This window comes from Nylanderia fulva, unplaced genomic scaffold (genome assembly GCF_048542155.1).
Source record: "Nylanderia fulva isolate GAGA-0341 unplaced genomic scaffold, ASM4854215v1 Scaffold70, whole genome shotgun sequence".
NCBI classification, from domain to species: Eukaryota; Metazoa; Arthropoda; class Insecta; order Hymenoptera; family Formicidae; genus Nylanderia; species Nylanderia fulva.
Window position 1 is genome coordinate 525,068 of NW_028190808.1, and position 22,756 is coordinate 547,823.

General features: G+C 33.7%; 2 protein-coding genes, 1 long non-coding RNA gene and 1 pseudogene across 4 annotated transcripts in view; 1 reads left to right on the forward strand and 3 right to left on the reverse strand.

The window, feature by feature from the left end:
• The first annotated feature begins 302 nt into the window (after positions 1-302).
• The window catches only part of LOC114946344 (acyl-CoA Delta-9 desaturase-like), a 61,540-nt pseudogene continuing 39,086 nt past the window's right edge, over positions 303-22,756 (forward strand). Inside the window, exon 1 of the transcript XR_014926112.1 lies at positions 303-552. The product of XR_014926112.1 is annotated as an acyl-CoA Delta-9 desaturase-like (transcript). The remainder of the gene's footprint in view (positions 553-22,756) is intronic.
• On the reverse strand, positions 3,777-6,211 carry LOC146720365 (uncharacterized). Its single transcript, XM_085488726.1, has 2 exons — positions 5,992-6,211; positions 3,777-5,614 (listed from the first exon to the last, which is right to left on the reverse strand). Exons 1-2 carry the CDS (start codon positions 6,209-6,211, stop codon positions 3,777-3,779), a joined length of 2,058 nt encoding a protein of 685 aa, XP_085344852.1.
• Positions 6,272-8,215, reverse strand: LOC146720366 (uncharacterized). Its single transcript, XM_085488727.1, has one exon. The coding sequence runs from the start codon at positions 8,213-8,215 to the stop codon at positions 6,272-6,274; it is 1,944 nt and encodes a 647-aa protein (XP_085344853.1).
• Positions 16,776-20,310, reverse strand: LOC146720367 (uncharacterized). Its single transcript, XR_014926113.1, has 4 exons — positions 20,006-20,310; positions 18,369-18,588; positions 17,261-17,478; positions 16,776-17,010 (listed from the first exon to the last, which is right to left on the reverse strand). It is a non-coding gene; the product is annotated as an uncharacterized LOC146720367 (long non-coding RNA).

Consider the following 22,756-nt stretch of genomic DNA (forward strand, 5'->3'; position numbering starts at 1 on the left):
TTTCTTTCTGAATTATTTTTTATGCACATTTATTTGCTAATAACTTTTTAATAAACAATGGTTGAATGATAAGAATGACAATTAAAATCTTTAGAAAGTGACTTAGAATATACAATACGTCAAAGTCAAAGCTACTTGCATTATGTATTACATTAAAATTAATATTTATTCTAATTTATTTTACCTCATTTTACAAGAAAAATATTCACATGATTCGTACTTTTTTAGCGGATGTGCTGATAGGCTCTTTCTTCTTCTCTCTCACTCTAAATACTGACAATAATATATAATTCGACATATGATATTTGTGCCTCACAATTCTTTTATCGTCGTCGCTCGTTATCGTAGATTGTTTGTTTATCTCAATTTACTTATATCTACAGGCAGTGAAGTTAATCGATGAAACTATTAAAAAAAGTAATCATTACACCTTGATTAAAAAGAACCACATCTTGCTGTCAGTTTACTTGTTTGTCGTTCCGACAAAAAAAACAATTCGTTATCAATTTTAATATCCCAAAACAACTGTGAGAGTTGAGTAATAGAAAAGTGGTAAGTCGATACAATTTAGAAGATTATCTTTTGTTATGCTGTATCAGTGTCAATCTTTAATTTTTAATTTCTTGATATGATAATCGCGTTTTCATCTATCGTAATAAATAATGAAAAATCAATATGCAATACAGACCAAATACTATTTTGTTATTGAATCGTGACGGAAAATTTTCTTATTTGAAAGTATTACACATTCTTTTAAAATTGATCGTGATATGTAGAATCTTTTTCAGAAAAAGATAAAAAAAGAGCGCTAAGTCTACGCGCCATGTAAAAAAGTGTTCGCAAAACACAGTGTTTTTGCATTATTGTAAAAAATTGCTTTAAATGATAATATTATTTTATCTTTGCGCAATATAATTTAGTTGTACAATATAATTATAATTCTAGAAAAATAGATATAAAAAATTGTCAATCGACAAAACCTTATGTTGTAAAATTAATACTTCTAAAAAATAAAAAATAATCATATAAAACATTTATACAAAAAAACTTGGCAAACTTGATTTTGACGTAACTAGCAATTTTATTCAATACTTTCACGACGTTTCGACCATTTGGTTGTGGTCCTTATCAAGTAAAAATTCCATCAATTAAAATGAGATTAACACAACATAACACTGGTCTTATATAAAATTAATAGTTAAAAAAAGAACACGTCCCATTCGTCGTTGACGAAACATCATAGCGATTAATATTTAAAAGAGGAACACGTCCCATCGCTATGATGTTTCGTCAACGACGAATGGGACGTGTTCTTTTTTTAACTATTAATTTTATATAAGACCGGTGTTATGTTGCGTTAATCTTATTTTAATTGATGGAATTTTTACTTGATAAGGACCACAACAAAATGGTCGAAACGTCGTGAAAGTATTGAATAAAATTGCTAGTTACGTCGAAATCAAGTTTGCCAAGTTTATTTTCACCACTAGCGTCCAATATTAATTTTGATTGATTTATACAAAATATGAAAAATTAAAAATTTATGCGAAAATTAAGAATTAATACTAAAAAATGTTAATTGAAAAATTTGGCACTCCAAATTGAACAATATGCTAATATTTGTATAACGTATTCTGTATATTTATGTTTCAGTTAATTGTTTTATTAATCAGAAAGAAATATTTTCATCGGCTCTCAATATTAAGAATATAAATGTTTTTTTTAAATCAGCCAACAGAGCCAAAGCACGAAAAATTAATTATTCAGAACTGTATTTCTTGGTTTCAGATCACTAAGTTTCATATATAAATTAATCTCAAAATTTACATATGGAGAAATAGGCGCGAAAAATATAGGTCCGAAAAGTCGCTGAAGCGGAAATCGAATCCGCGTCTTTCACTTTCTGGGCGACTGCTCTTACCAACTAAGCTATTCAGACCCTTTCGACCTTATTTCTCCATATGTAAGTTTCGAGATTAATTTTTCGTGCTTTGGCTCTGTTGGCCGATTTAAAAAAAAACATTTATATTCTTAATATTGAGAGCCGATAAAAATATTTCTTTCTGATTTTATTCACGCCTTGGCCTAATCACGGCGTTATTTACTAACATCTAAAGGCAAATTTAGTTGGTAAGAGCAGTCGCCCGGAAAGTGAAAGACGCGGGTTCAATTCCCGCTTCAGCGACTTTTCGGACCTATATTTTTCGCGCCTATTTCTCCATATGTTAATTTCGAGATTAATTTATATATGGAACTTAGTGATCTCAAACTAAGAGATACAGTTCCGAATAATTAATTTTTTGTGCTTTGGCTCTGTTGGCCAATTTAAAAAAAACATCATATTTATGTTCTATTAATGTTCCAGTTATTATGATGTAATATTAAAATTAATTATTCACTATTAACGTAATGTTTACATAAAATTAATATTTGTTACTTTGAGATATATTACAGACAAGGTACATTGCAGTACATTTAAAATTTAACAGCGCCAAGTTCTTTTAACTAAAATTTTTATATTTCTTAATTTTTATTAATTTTCAATTTTTGCATTATTTTTTAATTTTTAATTTTTTGTATAAATTTTTACTTATTTGGTGCAATGTTTTGATATTTTTTGGAATTTTCAATTTTACAACATAAGTTTTTGTCAATTTACAGTATTAATATATAGATAGAATTGATTATATTGATAGGTGTACGGGCTTGTAATGGATAATTGAATCGTTTGCTCCAACAATACTTTAATAATCACAAATAATACATTGCTTTCGTTCTTCTTCGTCGTCTGAGTACGACGGCTGTCGCCTAACTATATATGTCTGTTCAAAAGACGATAGATAAATTGACTCTACATCTAATCGCTACGACGATTACTAAAAAAACTCATTTTATGTTTTGGTTTTTTTTTGCGTATACATATATGTATTGACTGTGCCGAGGTAGAATACCGCACAGTCGTTAGAGTGATGTGTCACGTGTAACATCGTCTTCTCTTTGTTTTTACTGCCGGGGTGAGTGATCTCTCCGATTTTTAAATTTTAATTCTTGTGAATTTTCTATGTTTAATTTATATATTGTTGTTGTGACTTTGATTAGTGTTGGTAAGAGAGTCACTTATGTGCTCTGCTTCCTTCCTGACGATGGTCACCGTTAGGGAGACACTCCGTCGGCCGAACAGTTTGAATAGGGAGGAGAAGAACATTTAATTTGTTTTGCGGATTGTATGTATTTGAGGTTTATATTTTTTTATTTGTAATGACTATCTTTGATTTCTTGAATTTTTTGTATGTTGGAGCTACTGAAGAAAACCCGAAGTGGGTCGAAACGTTTAGAATTAAATAAATGAGCTTTATGTGAGATCTCATTTCTATTTATTAATTTTGTGCATGACATCCGCACATCCGATTGCCGTCGATATTTCATTTTTATTATAACACAATAATTCGAGCCGAGTACAAAAGTTTTTATTTAAAAAAACTCTTTCTACATCGTCTCGGTACGAACGCTAAACTGTGTCTGCCCGTGAGTCCCCAAATTTAGCATACGTTCCTCTCGCTTGGTCACGTTGTTGTCATGACTGGCTCACGTGCTTTCTTATTGTGAGCCTCGACATCCCGCCCACCAATTAATGGTAATTAATTCTTGTGCTTATCGACAGGCAATTTACATATTTTTGTGATTGAACGTTTGATAACACTATCTTTAGTCTTAATGCTTACGACACGAATCTTATTATCGACTCCTGGGTGAAGTTCGATTATTCTATCAAGCTTTCATTGCAACGGTGGAGCATTTTCATTTACAATTAAGACTATATCGTCAATATCTAAATTTCTTTGTTCCGTGGTCCATTTGCATCGATCTTGTAATGACGTCAAATACTTAATACTCCATCGTTTCCAAAAGTGCTGCGCTATTCGCTGAGTCAATTGCCATCTATCCAATCTATTAATTGAAGTCCCCGTAACGTCGATATCGGGCAAGCTAGTCAATGGTTCGCCTATTAAAAAATGTGCCGGCGTTAAGGCTTGTAAATTGCTAGGATCGGATGATAATGAACATAAAGATCTCGAGTTCAGGCATGCCTCGATCTGTGCTAACACGGTACTAAACTTCTCAAACATGAGTCGCGCTTTGCCCATGACTCTCTTCAAATGATATTTACATGATTTTATCCCCGCTTCCCATATTCCACCCATATGAGGCGCATGGGGAGGAATAAAACTCCATTGAATATGTCGATCGGTACAATAATCATCTATCGCATTGCTAAATGTCGTCTTAATCGCAATGTACAACTCTTCAAGCTCTCGTTTTGCGCTCACAAAATTTGTGGCGTTGTCGCTATAAATTTTTTGCGGATAACCACGTCTGCTTACAAAACGACGAAGCGTGGTTAAAAATGCGTCCGTTGTCAGTTCGCTAGTCGCTTCAATATGAACCGCTTTTGTTGAAAAGCACACAAATAACGCAATATATGATTTTCGCGATCTTTGCCCTCGACCTTTACTCGCTAAAGTGTTAATCGGGCCGGCATAATCCACTCCGACCACCGAAAACGCTCGTTGACAAGTTATTCTCTCTGGAGGCAATGATCCCATGATCTGATTCGATACTTTTGGATTGACTTTAAAGCAAACCGTGCATTCCCTGACAATTCTACGCGCAAGATTGCGACCGTTTAAAGGCCAGAATCTTTCCCAGATTGAAGCAAGTAAAGTCTGCGGGCCTGCATGAAGCATACGACAATGCTCCCGCTCAAACAACAACTTGGTGAACCGACACCTTGCCGGCAACAGAATTGGATGTTTTTTATCGTAATTACAGACTGATCTCTGCAACCTGCCGCCCACCCTGATGACTCCGTCTTCATCAATAAGTGGGCTCAGGGTTTTAAGAGCACTGTTCTCGCTCACATGATCCCTGATCTTTAATTCATGTAGTTCCTTCGCAAAGAATTGTTTTTGAATGTACTTTATTAATTGTAATTGTGACAAGGACAACTCCCTCACTGATAAATTGTCACGCTCGTGCTTCAACGGCTTTCGCCTACTATTCGCGATGAATCGTCTACACCACGCCAATACTCTCTCAATTTTTGTCAATGAAGAGAATTTATTCAAAATTGTACGGATAATGGAATCGGAGTCGCTCTGGGTCACGAAAACTCGTTTTTCAGTTTTCTCCTCGGACATTAGAATCTCTCGTTCTCGATTCGACAACTCACGAGCTTCATGCCGCGAATGCTCCGGAAATTCAGAAAGCCACTGTGGGCCCGACCACCACAACGAACTTGCCTCTAATTGATCAAAGGTGGTGCCTCGAGAAATTAAGTCCGCAGGATTTTCTTTACCCGCGACATGCCCCCAATGCTTGGCAGGCAAAATTGACTGTATCTTCGCAATTCTATTGGAAATAAAAGTCTTTTGCCGATTCGGCTTACCCGTTATCCACGCGAAGACAATTGACAAATCGCTCCATGCATAAATTGTATAATATGAATCTTGATCGTTAATGACTCGATAACGACTTGAATCAGATCCACTAGCATCACCGCTCCACACAATTCTAATCGCGGAATCGTTATTTTCTTGACCGGCGCCACACGTGACTTCGCGCAAAGCAATCTCGACACAACTTGATTATCGTTAGCAATCGCCTGTACGTATACACATGCCCCATACGCTCGCTCTGAGGCATCGCAAAACGCATGTAAATTAATAAATACTGGATTTGAACAACCGACAACCTGTCTCGGTATTCGCATTGTACTAATCTTCGACAAATCTTGCACATATTCTAGTCACGCCCGATGCAAGTTCGCAGGCAATTCGTCGTCCCAATCGAGATTTAATTGCCAAGTGCTTTGCATAATCATCTTTGCTGTAATGATCAAAGGACTTGCCAATCCTAGCGGGTCAAATAGTTTAGAAATGGACGATAATATGCTCCGCTTTGTTCTCGCATCAGACCCAGCCTGTGACTCACATTGCAAATTGTCGCTACTCGGTTGCCATAGAAGACCCAACGTTTTCACGGTATCTCGCTCGTCCGTAATAGCCTGAACATCGGTTAAATTGCTAAGCTCGTTTCCTCCGGTCAATACTTCCATACGATTTGATCGCCACTTATGTAACTCGAACCCTCCTGCTCTCAACAATTGCGTCAATTCTTTGATTAACAGTTTCGCTTCATTAATATCGCTCATTCCCGTCAAAATATCGTCTACGTACAAATCTCGCAACAACGTTCGCGACGCTCGTGGGTATCAATCACTTGTCTCGCTTGCTAATTGTCGCACGCTCCTTATTGCTAGGAAAGGCGCGCACGCTTGTCCATACGTTACTGTGTTTAAACGATACTCTTGTATTGTCTCATCTGTCGAAAAACACCACAGAACTCGCTGATAATCTCGATCGAAGTCGTGAACCAGAATTTGTCTATACATTTTTTGTAAATCAGCCGTTATCACTATCGGCTGCTCACGAAATCGTAATACGATATTGAATAATGGATCTTGCAATGTCGCGCCTACCATCAAGGTATCATTTAACGATATGCCCGAATCTGTCTTAGACGAAGCATCGAAAACAACTCGAAGCCTCGTGCTAACAGCTGACTCACGCATTACTCCGTGGTGAGGTAAATAAATAGCTTGAGTATTTGTTGTCGCGGTCGCAGGAATGCTTGTCATATGGTTCAATTGTATATATTCTCGCATGAATTCCGTGTACGCTTTTCGAAATAATTCGTTACTTTTAAACTTTCGCTCCAAACACATCAGCCGCTTCTCCGCGATTGATCGCGACTCGCCGAGCTCGTGTTTATTATTTTGAAAGGGCAAACGAACGACGAATCTACCTTCCTTATTTCGAGTATGTGTTTCCGCAAACATTTCCTCGCACGCACATTCCTTACTCGACATTGCTATGCTCCCGCGTCCCATACAATCTTCGATTTCCCAAAATTTCTCTAATAATTTTTGCAAAGATATCTGTGTAGCCATGCACGCAACATAATTGACGTTTTCCTTTCTGACATATTGAGCGGGAATTGGTCTCGAAATGACCCATCCGAATTTCGTGTTTTGCAATGTAGGTAATTCCGTTCCGAGTTCGATTTTTGCGAGTTCTAATAGCTTCATGAAAAACTCGCTGCCTAATAGCATATCAATTTGACTAGACTGAAAATATTGAGGATCAGCCAATTTCACTGTATCTGTGACCGAAAATGATTTAGCACTAATTGCAGTCGCAGGCAGTTCCCGTGTAATTTTTGGAACGACTAATTGTAAGCAAAACGCCGATACTTGATAACTCGTTACTCTCAATCTAATTGTGACTCGACAACCTCTCGTAATTGCACAAATTGTATTGTTTATTCCCGAAACCGCCTTATGAATATCGTTCGTCTTAATATTTAATCCTGCACACACGGCCTTTGTTATAAAATTTGCTTCGCTTGCACTGTCAAGAAGAACGCGAATCGGCTGTTCAAATCCTCGGGAATCCCTAATATATATCACCGCAGTTACCATTAAAACTTGACCAAAATTTGCGCGTTTGACTGCATGGTGCACGGATAAATTGACGCTATTGCTCTTTTTCGAATTTCTATCTATTGTTTTGCGATTCGATGCGATAACCTTTTGCGCTTGACCTTTTTCGTGATCTGTATGACACAGCGTATTGTGTCTTCCCGAGCATCGTCGACATGAACTCGCCTTACATGCTCTTACGAAATGATCGTTCTTCAAACAATTAAAACAAAGTCTCAACCGCTTGACTTCCTCGATTCGCTCCTGCTCGGAAAGATTTATGAATTTCTCGCACAAATATATCCAATACGCTCCGCTACACACGAAACAGCGCCCAGCAACCGTTGACGTGACCAAACTTACGGGTGTATTTCTTTGATTGCTCCCAGATGCTCTGGACTCGCCTTTTCTTAACAATCTCAAACTCTCGATAGCGTTGACCCTTCCAAACTTCGGTCCGGGTCCCTTTGATATAGACCTTTTCTCGCTAATTGAATTGCCCAATCGATTGAGCATCCGAACGCGTCGCTGCAAAAATTCAAATAGTAAATTGACTGACATCTCTCCTCTACCTTCCATACTCTCTTCCCAGCGACGGCGAGTGGACCCACCCAGCTTTTCCTCGATCATGAAGGGCATCAAGGATTCTGCCCAAGACTCGCTCTCGGATTCCATTGATTTCAAAATGCGCAAATGTTTTTGAAAATGGTTGACCAGCTCTTCGATTTCGACTGCTGACTCTCAATCGACCTTGGGTGCTTCAAACAAACAATGAATATGCCGCTTCAATGCCTTTGGATCTTCGTAACGGTTCTTCAAAAGATTCCAAGCTATTTCATAGTTTTGCACCGAAATCTCAATAGACTCGATGATTTTTGCCGCACTGCCCGTTACTGCACCGACTAGATATTGGTGCTTTTGAACAGCCGATAATTTACTGTTGTGAATTAATGTGACGAAATTGTCGGAGAATCGTTTCCAATATTTGATTTCTCCCGAGAACGTTGGCAACTTAATTGTCGGCAGTTTTACCTTGTTCTCATTGTGCGCACTTGCACTCAACGCTCGGATCACCTCTGTCTGTTGTTCCAACACGTGCGCGAGCGACTCGTTGCTGCCACTCGCACTCACAGCAGGCTTGAGCGCAGCCTTCCATTTTGATAGCGTCGCTTTCAATTTTATATATCGATCCTCGAAAGTATTGTCCTCCTTCTGATCATCGGCTTGTAGATCTTCTTCAATTGTGCATACTAGCTTTCGTTGTAACTCGTTAAAATCGTTGTACGCCTGTTCTAGCTTCTCCAGGTGTACAGTAATTGTCTCAATGTTTGCTGCTATTTTCTTATTAACGACATTCTCGACGTATTTCCATGTCTTTGTCACCTTGGCCTTAACATATCCTCGTTGTCGACGCAACTCCTGTGCACTCATTGTACTAGCTTGATTGCTCACAAATCCGGCTCGAAGGACCAATGTACGGGCTTGTAATGGATAATTGAATCGTTTGCTCCAACGATACTTTAATAATCACAAATAATACATTGCTTTCGTTCTTCTTCGTCGTTTGAGTACGACGGCTGTCGCCTAACTATATATGTCTGTTCAAAAGACGATAGACAAATTGACTCTACATCTAATCGCTACGACGGTTACTAAAAAAACTCTTTCTACATTGTCTCGGTACAAACGCTAAACTGTGTCTGCCCGTGAGTCCCCAAATTTAGCATACGTTCCATGACCTCTCGCTTGGTCACGTTGTTGTCATGGCTGGCTCACGTGCTTTCTTATTGTGAGCCTCGACAATAGGATTGATTAGAAAACAAAACAGTCAATACAATAATGCACTGAAAGTTTATTTAAATGTACAACGAAAACTGGAGATAATACAAGTAAAAGATAGAGAAAATCATGATAACGACTGAAAGCGCGATATTACTCGTACGAATGTTGATCGAAGACAAAGATTTTTAAACAAACACGATAAAGTCGAATTTATTCGGTACACACAGTAGGTCGACGATTTAAGTCAGCTGATTTTCGCTATGAAGGTAGAGTAAGAAGCGCGTGCGGTAAGACGCGTGAGACAAGAAAAACCGCTTAAATACAGCAAAAAGATACATCGGCGATGCGGTGATTTCGAATGAATGCTATATATAGAATACAATACCGAGAATATAAGAAAGATTACAATAGAAAACTTAGCGAAATGAGATAATAATTTTATCACTTGAAAGATTATATATAATTATAAAGGAAATAATGAGAATCAAATAAAATTAAGAAATTGGAATTGAATTATTAACAAACAGAACTTTTTACATCTATTTTTTTTAAATTATAATTATTATATATAACATCTCCATCTCCATCTCGGTCAATAGAGCCAAACGCGATGTTATTGTGAAAAATTAAGAAACTTAAAAATTCATATCTTATGGTTGAGATCTCAAAGTTCCCCTTGTTCCTATTTTAATCCCTCTGTAAAGAAATAGGCGATAAAAATATTGATCCGAAAGTCGGTTGAATCGGAAATCGAACTTGAGATCTTTTGTTTGTTGGACGGCTGCTCTTCCAACTGAGCTATTCAGACACTTATAAAACAATACTTTTCTCAATGCTTTCACCCCAAAGCGTCGTAATAATAGGCCCAGACGCAAAGAAACAATATTAAGAATATTTGAAGGAGCAGTCGCCTGGCAAGCGAAAGGTCTCGGATTCGATTCCCGATTCAGCCGACTTTTGTACCAATATTTTTCTTGCCAGGGTTAAAACACGAAGAAGGAGAATTTTGAGATCTAAACTATAAGATACGAATTCCTAAGTTTTTTAATTTTTCGCAATAACATTGCATTTGGCTCTATTGGCCAAGATGGAGCTGGAGATATTATGTATTTATTTCAGAGATCCGACTAAATATTCTTAATATTATAATTATTATATTATACAGTTAAATTATATTGTATAAAAATAAAATAACATTTTTTTCGATCAGTTTTTTACAGTTATGTAAAAACATTGTTTCTATATAACATTTTTTCACATGGTGCGTGGACTTGGCGCCACTTTTTAATTCTTTTTAATAGGTAAAAACATGTGCTATTGAGTTGTTATCATATGCTAACGGGACTCTCTCAATTTCTTATACAAATCGATTTCGTACAACATTTATTATAAAAAGTTATAAAAGTAGCATGATCAACAAAAGAATGGTTTTTACAAAATATTTTATAAAGATATCAGGAAATCAATTGACCAATACTGGCTAAGGTGAATAATCTTTTATTGAAAAAGACGCAACGTTTCGACCCCGAATTGGATCCTCTTCAGGCTACAAATTAAATTATAAATTAAGAGTTTAACTAGGCTCTGTAATATAAATATAAATTTAACATATATAAGATAGGCAATAAGAGCCAAATCGCGGATGACAGTGCGTTATTCTAAACGAAACTAAATTTTTTCGTTAGAATTAAATACCTGTCCACAAGGCACCAAATTTTACTTGGACACGGCCTTTAGGGGGAATAGGGGATACATGGAATTAAAAATCTCTTGTAGAGATTATTCCAATTTTATATCTTGGCCGTGTCCAAGTAAAATTTGGTGCCTTGTGCACAGGTATTTAATTCTAACAAAAAAATTTAGTTTCGTTTAGAATAACGCACTGTCATCCGCGATTTGGCTCTTATTGCCTATCTTATATATGTTAAATTTATATTTATATTACAGAGCCTAGTTAAACTCTTAATTTATACACGCTGGCTTAAAGGCGTTTATTTACCAACATTAATATATATAACAGAGAAAAGTATAGAATCGAAAGGATCTGAATAGCTCAGTTGGAAGAGCAGTCGCCCGGCAAGCGAAAGGTCTCGGGTTCGATTCCCGATTCTGCGACTTTCGGATCTATATTTTTCTCTCGCATTTATTTTCTTTAGGGGGAATAGGGGATACAGGGAATTAAAAATCTCTTGTAGAGATTATTCCAATTTTATATCTTGGCCGTGTCCAAGTAAAATTTGGTGCCTTGTGCACAGGTATTTAATTCTAACGAAAAAATTTAGTTTCGTTTAGAATAACGCACTGTCATCCGCGATTTGGCTCTTATTGCCTATCTTATATATGTTAAATTTATAATTAAATTATAAATCTCAGTAAAAAAATGACAATACAAAACAAATACGGAAAATCATAAATATAAGTGTTAAAAAAATACCTGTTACAAGAAAGTGGTAAAAACTAAATGATTATAATGTCAATTTCCTGTCTACGATCAGAACATGACAAGATATTAATAATAAATTTGGGGTTGAAACGTTGCGTCTTTTTCAATAAAAAATTATTCACCTTAGCCAGTATTGGTCAATTGATTCCCTGATATCTTTATTTCAATATTTCAACTGGCAATCGCGGATCATTTTTTGGAAATATTTTATATTTAAATTTATACTTAAATTATAATTTAAGTTTGACATAATTTTACATAAACGAAATATTGTTTTTCATTGATTTTACATTAATAATTTTATGCACAAAAAAACAAAGGAATAAATGGATGTAAAGAAACATAATTGTTTGCAAGAAAAAGTATGAGCAGCTAATTATAAACTGTGCTGTCCAATAATATGAAAATAAAGTAATAACAAATAACTGCTAAAAATGAATTTGTTATATTATACATACGTTATTATGCGGTCTTGGATATTTTATATAAATCTTTTATTACATATTTTACGCATAATTAATAAGAATGCAGAATTATTTTGCGATCTGGAGGCAATTTTTCGAGTATAAGAGTATCTTCTGCAGAGTGTATCTGACCGGTATTAATTCTATTTTGTGTGTGACTCTTAAAGAGTGACATGTGTAACAGTAGAAGTGGGAGAAATGATTTTTAACAAAACCAGAATGTTTTCAGAAATTTAAGAGACAATTTCTTAAGTATAAGAGATGTTTTCAGATTAATGTATCAAAATTTTATGTATTATATTCTATGCTATATTACATTGCTATATTATATTGCTATATTATTCTGCATATTTATATTGTATTTATATGAATTTTTAATATTTGCTCCAGGAATGTCTCAAACTTTAATCAGCTTCAAGAGACATGGTAGTGTATCGTGCCAAACATTTCCACATGATTTTTTTATTTACACATGAGTTTGCAACTTTCCACGCGAAGCGAGATTCAATCCAAACTTGCGTTTAGTTTTTTGATAGTGGAGCCTCCCACAGGGCGGTATCCACTGTGTTTACGCATACACCTTCCATACGCCGTAAGGTTCTACATTAGTCCATATAATTATGATAATAAAAGATCGATTTCTCTAAAACGATAAGCAACTTTGACCATTCTTAGTTTTGTTCTAAATGATTCATTTAACAATAATTCATAGTCAAATCTGTGGGCCATGGACATCGTAGTCCTCTCCCAATTGGGGCTGAGTCGATCAACACTGTATCCGATTAGCTGTGTCTGATCGGGACTGTATCAGATTGAGATTGTGTCTGATAGCAATTGTATGCGTCCAATCAGTATCATGTTTGAAAGGATTATGTTCAATCGGAACTATGTTCAATCGAAACTGTGTCATTTTGAGACTGTGTCCGATTGGAAAATATTATCGTGTTCAATTGATACTGTGACAATCGGAACTCACTCAAATTTTGATCAGTTGAAACGTTTGCCACAAGATTGCACCAGTGACTAGTAATGCTTCGTGATTATCGTGTTTGTCATACATGGTGCGTTCACAAAGTTTCAAGACTGATTTTTTCCTGAGTAGGAGAAGGCGCGCAGACTGGTTCCACCGACAGGGTAAAGTAGTTGGGGGTGTCAGCTAATCGACCGTTCAGCGGCAATTGCCTCCGAGACGCTGAAGTAAGCAGATCGCTAGTGGCGTGAGTGCGTGTCAGTGACCCCTGTCGAAAACTCGGAGAGTCGAAAATGCAGCGTCATTTGGAGCAGCGTTAATCGATAAAGTTCTGTGCGAAACTGAACAAAACCGCTACAGAGATTTTTGGTATGATTCAAAACCATTGCACGTGACATGGCTTCTTCTTTATAGGCCATTTGAATCATACCAAAAGTCTCTGTAGCGGTTTTGTTCAGTTTCGCACAGAACTTTATCGATTAACGCTGCTCCAAATGACGCTGCATTTTCGACTCTCCGAGTTTTCGACAGGGGTCACTGACACGCACTCACGCCACTAGCGATCTGCTTACTCCAGCGTCTCGGAGGCAATTGCCGCTGAACGGTCGGTTAGCTGACACTCCCAACTACAATACTTTACCCTGTCGGTGGAACCGGTCTGCGCGCCTTCTCCTACTCAGGAAAAAATTAGTCTTAAAACTTTGTGAACGCACCATGTATGTCACATATAAGTAATATAAGTCAAAATAAGTAATATAAGTAATATAATTGTATTTGTATGTCATTATGTTGCGCGGGATTCGTTAGCACATGGTGCGATAGCGCACAGCCTGATAGCACACGTCAAATTAAAAATAATTCCCGATAGCCCACATCCCTTTAATACGCATCCCGATAACACACAAGAAAATTAAACATAGTCCCGATAGCGCACATTATATATTTTATTTTTCTCAATAGTACGCCAATCGCGTTTCTTTCCCGCACGAGGAGCACTACCGGAACGTGTGCTGTCGAGAAAAGACGCGTTTCTTTTTCCGATAGCGCGCGAGATGTGCTATTGAGACGTGTGCTAACGAGAAGAGACGCGTTTCTTTTCTCAATAGCACACGAGGTGCGCTACCAGGACGTGTGCTAACGAGGAAAGACGCGTTTCTTTTTGCACGAGGTGCGCTATTAATTTTAAAAATCGTAGTTAAACTTGTAAAACCATGTGGAACCTCGCTTCGCGTTGAAAAATAATCTTTAAAAACTGATCTTTAAAAAGAAGATAAAAAAAGTGCCTAGTATAGGCTCACCAGTAGTCAAAATTTATCCATTGCAAATTCATGTAGAATTCTATGAAAAATTAACCATTGCAAACTCATGTAAAATCCTATAATTAACCATTGCAAATCCATGTAGAATCGTACTACAAAAATAATGATATCAAAAAATAAAAATAATAAAAATTACAAGTAAAAGTAGAAACTTGTATTAGTGGAAAATTAAAATTGCAAACCTATATAGAGTCGTATAAAGAATCAATAAAAAATAAAAAAGTGTTAGTTAAAAAATTTGGCGTGCTGCTATAGTATATTGTGTTACAAGTGCGGAAAGTTGGCTATTGGTCACGAGTGCGCGTTTACCCGCACGAGTGGACAATAGCCAACTTTCGTACGTGCAACACATTGTATTTTGTATTACACGTGCATGCAAAGTGGCACTTTTCGTAAGCGATTTCTGTACGCAAAATAACGATTTGCCAACATCTACCTACAAAATATTCCATACGTCATATTCAAAGTCTTATCTCACGGAAAAACCGTGGGCAATAACTTATTGCCTACGAGTATCAAGCCTTGTTCAAGAATATCAACGTCATCTTGCAGCGCACATACAAAACAACTGGCAAAACTATCGCCACTCAGCGCCCTCCCAACACGCACCTAACCCTATCTGCTATTCATATATCAGTTTACTGCGTAAATCAGGTACAGAAATCAGGTACTCAAGTGCCACTTTGAATATACTTGTAATATAAAATAGTATGTGTGTCACGTACGGAAGTTGGCTATTGTCCACTCGTGCGGGTAAACGCGCACTCGCCTTCGGCTCGTGCGTTTACCCGCACTCGTGACTAATAGCCAACTTTTCGTACTTGTAACACAAATAACTATTGTAGTACGATTCTACGTAAATACGATTCTCCATGGGTTTACAATGGATAAATTTTGACTACTGGTGAACCCATACTAGGCGCCTCCTTTACCTTTTTTAAAGATCAGTTTTTAAAGATTATGTCATTTTTGTATTTATTATATACTTATGAAAGAAATAATAAGATAGTAGCGTTACAAGAAAATAATTATTATATATGTATGTATATACTATGTATAAATTAATATTTTTTTGTATTACACTACTGTCCTACTATTTCTTTCATAAATATATATAATTGTAAATATATCCAAGTAACAAAATGACGTCATACTAACGGCCAATTTTGGTCACGAAACGATCAATGAGACGTCCTAGTTAGGTCCTATGAGACCCGAAAATGACGTTGAAATGTCACATTCATGAGACGTCATTTTCTGACGACTTATTGATGTCATTTTGACGTCTTTTGACATTATTTTGATGTTTTATTGACGGCATAATATGACAAATATAAGACTTAAATTCTAGTTTTGAGACTTTCGCGGCTATTGAAATCATCAATGCAGAAGGTTTTCGAATGGATGCCGTGTTTAACAGCGTAATGCCGACATTTCGCAAACGTTGCAGTTTGCATCTTCAGGGCTGAGAGCTCCGATATTGAGCTTTCTTGGGTTGTGATCCTTATATATATTGAATATGGATTGTTAGTTTCATCTCTCTATATAATGATAAAGATTAAAAAGGAGGGAAAAAGAATTAAAAAGATATTAACAAACTATCACTATCAAAAAGAATGTTTGTTAATATCTTTTTAAATTATTTTCCCTTCTTTTTAATCTTTATTATTATAGAAAGATGAAACTAACAAACTATCACTATCAAAAAGATGATTTGTTAATATCTTTTTAATTCTTTTTCTCTTCTTTTTAATCTTTATCATTATAGAGAGATGAAACTAACAATCCATATTCAATATATATAAGGATCACAACCCAAGAAAGCTCAATATCGGAGCTCTCAGCCCTAGAGATGCAAACTGCAACGTTTGCGAAACGTCGGCATTACACTGTTAAACCACGCGGCGGATGCCGGAGCGTTGGCCGAACTCCGACGGGTTAGCGCTCTCATCTAAACGGAACTAAAATTGTCGATAATTACCGACAATTTTAATTTTGCTATTATCGGCAGTTTCCATATATTAAAAATTTACATGGATGTAAAAAAAACAATTTTATTGTGTTTAACATATTATATTTTTTTAGACAACATAATATATTTTTACTGTTGAATCATCTCGCACACGCGTTTTTATCTAAGCGTGTCAATGACAGTAAAACATACATACATAATTGTGTCTATCTTTATCACATAGTTTGAACACAATAATATTATATATATATATATATTTTTTTTTGCTTTATATATTTACATGCAATTCTTATATATATATATATATATTTAATAAATTTGAAAATAAATTTTAAAAAACAAGATGATATTTACCTTCTATTAGATTTTTTACTTTGGATTTTTGAAAACTGAGCTTGACTCCTCCAGAACCTTTCCAACTAATGAGTCGTGCTACGTTGTTCCTAAGTAAAGTCGACAAAATAGAATAAGTAAAAATAGAGGTTGTTTCTCCCTTTCCTTTTTGTAACAAGTAATTGAACTATAACATAAAGCCAGTTTAAATATTTAATAAAGATATAAATATTTGAATTAACAGTGGTTAAAATAAAGCACTATAAAAGAAGATATTCTCACGTCTGCCATTTTCTTTCCAACTAGGAAGAATTTAACTAATCACAATTGAATTTAGAAAAAAATAATTTTGTGATTGGTTAATTTCCTCCTAGTTGGAAAGAAAATGGCAAACGTGAGAATACCTTCTTTTATAGTGCCTTAGTTAAAATACTCACCATTTGACCATATAATACTTTAATATTTAATTGTTCATCAAAGTTTACAAAAGATTCCTCAGTTTCCAATGGCAAGGAGGGAAATCCTTCAGGCTGATCAAAAGCGTCATTATTGGGGAACAATTCGTTCAAAATTTGAGAAATCTTAATGTGCAGCCAATCTATCTTCGTTGACGATTCTTGTATGTAATTCAGGATTAATCGATCTTGAGGTTTACCTGTCAGAAAACCACATTAATCAAATGACAGTTTTTAGTCAAATCTATAATATCTATAATAAATATAATATTTAATCCGTAAGAGATTAATTATAATCACAGAATGTGTGAAAAAAATAATCGAATATAATTATACATATAATTAATTTCTTATGATTTAAAAGTCTGAAAGTTTCTACATATACAATAATTTATTATTATTGTATATGTAGAAACTTTATACATATATATGATTATACATATAATTAATTTCTTATGATTTAAAAGTTTGAAAGTTTCTACATATACAATAATAATAAATTATTGTATATGTAGAAACTTTCAGACTTTTAAATCATAAGAAATTAATTATATGTATAATCATATTCGATTATTTCTCTCACACATTCTGTGATTATAATTAATCTCTTACGAATAATAAAAATTGTTTTTATTGGCAAGTGATAGTTTTTGGAACCGACTATTTTTATTCAAATTTATTAATTAATATAATGAGAGTTACTAATGTTATTGACAATGATGACTTTTTCATATTATAGACAAATTACTATAAAAGTTCGATTATATAACAGATATAATAAACCTTAAACCTGATTTATGGCTGTCAATACCTAAAGCCGTAAATTGTAAAAAATAAACTAATCATATAGTTAAATGTCAGAAGAATAATCGAATATAATGGATTAAATTTAAGGCTTACAGCATAAATTATTGTATATGTAGAATATAAAATTATTGTATATGTAGAAATAATCACTTTGCCAATGAAAACAATTTTTATTATTTTATTATAAAAATAAAAAGACTGTGAACCTATCAATAATAAAATGTTCAATTCAGAATTAATTAATTATTTTTTATCATAATAATAAGGTAATCAATAAAAATACCTTCTAAAAACCTTTTTAATGATGTAGATCTGTTTCGAGAATTTTTTTTTATTTATTTGTCTCACACTATCGTAATCAGATTTTGTAAGTATATCTTGAGATTCTGGAGATTGCTCAAAAGTGGAAGCCTTTTCAGATAAATCAAAATTGTAAGAAGAATTTGGAGATCTCAAAGTTGATGACATTTCATTGTCAGACAAGTTTTCTTTATTAGTAGATTCTAAAAAATAAAAGTACAAGAACATATAAGAATAGTCTACTACTATTAAATGCTGCAATAAAATTCCAGTAATTAGAAATACAAATCAGATTGTGTAGATTTTTCCTGCAATAATCGACGAACAAGAGTTGTATTTTTCTTTGATGATGTAGATGAAAGATTTGAATTAGCAAAATATTCATTCGTAGACTTAGCTGAATTCTTGGCTTTGCTACTCTCGAATAATTCCTTGAGCTTTGAAGATAGAGTTGAACTAGGTTTTGGAATATTGTGTCTTTTCTTAAGTTTCTTCTTTTTTGATTCTTCAACTGACTCAGAATCTAATGAAAATGTTAGATGTTCAGGCACCTTTATACCACATTAAACCTCTACCATTACGTTGTAATTCAACTTTGCGTGGAGTTTGCAGTAAAGTTTTGTGAGATTTTGGTAAAAAACTATGGAGGGATCGTAGTCCTACAAGAATTATATCAACTTTTCTATGTGCAACACCTCTCATTGCCCATTTCTTCAAAAATTTTAATAGATATTTATCAAAATTCTGTGTTAATTGAATATCATTCTGATCCTGGAGATTAATTACAAATTCTTCATCTGAATCAACATCAGTCTCCACATTTGGCTTAAAACTAACATTGTCTTCATCTAATTCATCATTATTATTGCAAAAGTTGTTTCGATTCTCTTCTGAATGAATTGATAAATTATCACATGAATGTTGATTATGACCTTCTAGTTCAAAAATTTCTAACGCATCATTAACTTGTGTCAAAGTCTGTCTTACTTCTTCGGTCTTAAGACGCTTTCTGACCTCTTTCACAGATGAAGCATGCAGCTTGCGTTTCATATTTTGCTTTACATACAATAAATAAATTTAAGAGAATATATTATATATACCTAAATGTGTATATGTGACAGCATAAAAGTCTGCAAATTTAATAAATAAGATAATATCGCAACAGTACTATATATAAATATAAATATGACAGTACAACAAAACACCATATGAAAGTAAAAAAATTTAAAGTAAATAGAAATATTATCACAACATGACAATACAACAATACATATACATATATAAAAAGAGAAATATTATTCAGATGAACATAAATATTCACTCCTCAGCTTTATTTTAACCTCTTTGTTGGATTTTTCTCATGTCAAACTATATGATCATTTTCCTCTATCTTTATAAAGAAAGTACGTCAGCCGACACATATATGTATATTATTCCAACGCAAGGAACTTTATTCCATCAACGATGTTATTGTAATATACACAAAAGTATGTAAGATCTAACAAATATTATTTTAAAAATCTTAAAAAATAATAAATTTTGTACTACACAATTCTCTAATATTTTAACTATAAAACTTTAAAAATCAAGAGGTTAATATTAATTAGCAATTATAAATACCTTTAATGAATTCATTTCCCTCGTGTTTCCAGGCACAATTAAACCGCCAAACAATCACACCACTAATGAAAACAGACCATTCGTCCTCTTCTAGATTTGTTCACGCTTGCTTTGTGCGTAGTACACGTGCACACGTGTCAAAATAAATATGGCAATTGTATGGTGTCACTTTCGATTTCTAAAGTTTTTAGCGCCCTCTATATCCATGCAGGCCACAATGACGTCATTTTAACGTCACCGCAGAAAGGCTTGATATAAATTTGACATTTTAAAGTCAAAATGACATCATTTTGACACTATCGTGACTTTTTGTTCTACTTGGGAAGTCAATAATTGAACGGTTTACGAGATATTTTACATAATCTAACATATTTTGATATAAAAAATAAAAAATATTTCGTAAATAAAATATTTAGTGTTCGATAATACTTTTATGTATAAAATAATTATAAACAAATAAAAAAAGATACACAGTAAAAAAATATACGATTTGCTACATGCAGCTATATATATTTTTTTGTAAAAACAACATTTTTGTTGTTTATACCAATTGTTTCGTCTAATTATTCTATACATGCAGAAGCGCAGGAGCGTACATAGAAGCAAGACTATTGAAAACTAAATATTTTACGAGATATTTTGTATTTTATATCAAAAATATATCAGATTATGTGAAATATCTCGGAAACTGTTTAATTCTTGGCTACATTTCTTTATATTTTTATGCAGAATATTACAAAAAATCTATTTACATAAACACTTAGAATAATTATATATAAAATAATTAAATTAACTGAATAAATAAGCTTAAAAATTGCCTCTTACAAACATTTCTATGACATCAACTATGCCTCCCTTGAGATATTAAAACTTTTATTTGAAACATTTTTTTCTACAAACATTTTTAGCGATAAAAATTTGTAACGCTTATTGAAAAACCCGGTACATATTTATTACATCTCTATTCTTCCTATATATATATAATGTTAGATTATGTAAAATATCTCGTAAACCGTTCAAGTATTGATTTTTACCCTATATGCAGAATATGTTACAAGGAATCAATTTACATCAATACTTATTATTAGACTAATCAATATCAAATAATCAAGTTGACTAATGATATTGAAAATTGCCTTCTACAAACATTTCTGTAACATCAAAGTATGTATATCTCTGTTGAAATACTGGAACTTTTATTTGCAGCATTATTTTCTAAAAATTATACTTTTAGAAATAAAAAATTGTAACGTATTATTTAGAACACTCAATAAATATATTTATACACACACATGTGACTGCTCAGTAAATATATTCATACACACACATGTAAATGTTAAGTAATTATATTCATACATACACATGTGAATAATATATATATATATATATATATTATATACATATATATATATATATATATATATATATATATATATACATATATATATTCAATTAATGAACAAATATATTAGAAATATATATTTAAAGTTAAATTATTGTTTGCTGATTAGAATATTAAATTACTCCTGCTTTATTGTTTTTTTTTTTTTTTCATTTAATAAGTGTTTCTTTCAAGAAGTTTCCTAAGGTGCAGGTTTCCGTATTTGAAGACTATATGAAATGATGGTTTAACACTTCTATGCAGCAATCAGACTAATTGGATCTTTTGATGGGGATTAATTGTATTCCGGCTTTAACACATAAATTCTACTTTTTTTTTTATTTGTCACTTTGTCTTAGTTTAAATAAGGTTTATTTTTATTTTTTAGTTTGTTCTATAAAATATATATATTTATCTTTGTTATGTCTTTAAAATTTTTATTCTTCAATTAAAAAGGATAGTATATTATTATATATAATATTTCTATAATAATATTAATTTTGTAAAGTTATAATATTTGTTATTTAAAAAAAGTAATATTTCTTTTAATTTATAGAAGAGCTTTTCTATATTTAATTTTTTTTAGTTAAAGACTTCTCTTTATAATATTTATATGTTTAGATGTAAAATATTTTTAAGTTAACAAAGACACTATAATAAAAAGTAATTTTAACTTATTTCTACTGTTTGCGCGTACGCTCGATTGCTGACGTTGAACGCTCACGCACGAAGCTACGGATCCTGACAATCGGGTTGTAAATCCGATCGTCGATATCCGTCTCGTGTATAGATTGCACAGGAAGCTTCAAAGTGGACCGTATCTTAAGGAGGGTGGACGCGCTCCGATTGGTGCGCAGGATGGGTAACGATTTAATAAGCCACGTGCCGAATCGAGAACCAGAATACGGAATTATATGCACAAATTACACAAAAACAATCCATTTATTAACTAAATTTGTCCGAGAGTCACAATGTACATAAACGCAAATTAATTTGAAACCTTTACATAAAATCTTTATCTATTAACGAATAAAATAGTCACCGCGAAAACACGTACGACGTGGTTGTTAAGCAGTCCGAAATGTCTCACTATATGGTATCTAGCATGTGTTGCATGGACACCACCGAAAAACTATTTGTTGCATAACAATTGCTAGTTACGATGAACACGCTCGAAGCTCGTGTATCGAATCGTTCGAAATCTCATATTAAGATTTCGTACACGTTGCCGATTGCGGCGAATGCGATATTAAATCGCGAACCGAAATGTTTCAATTAACATGGAGAATCACTGATCACATAAATATTACAGTGCGTTGAGCACCACGGGCTCGAAGGGATGAAAAAAAAGAACGCAAACACAATACAAT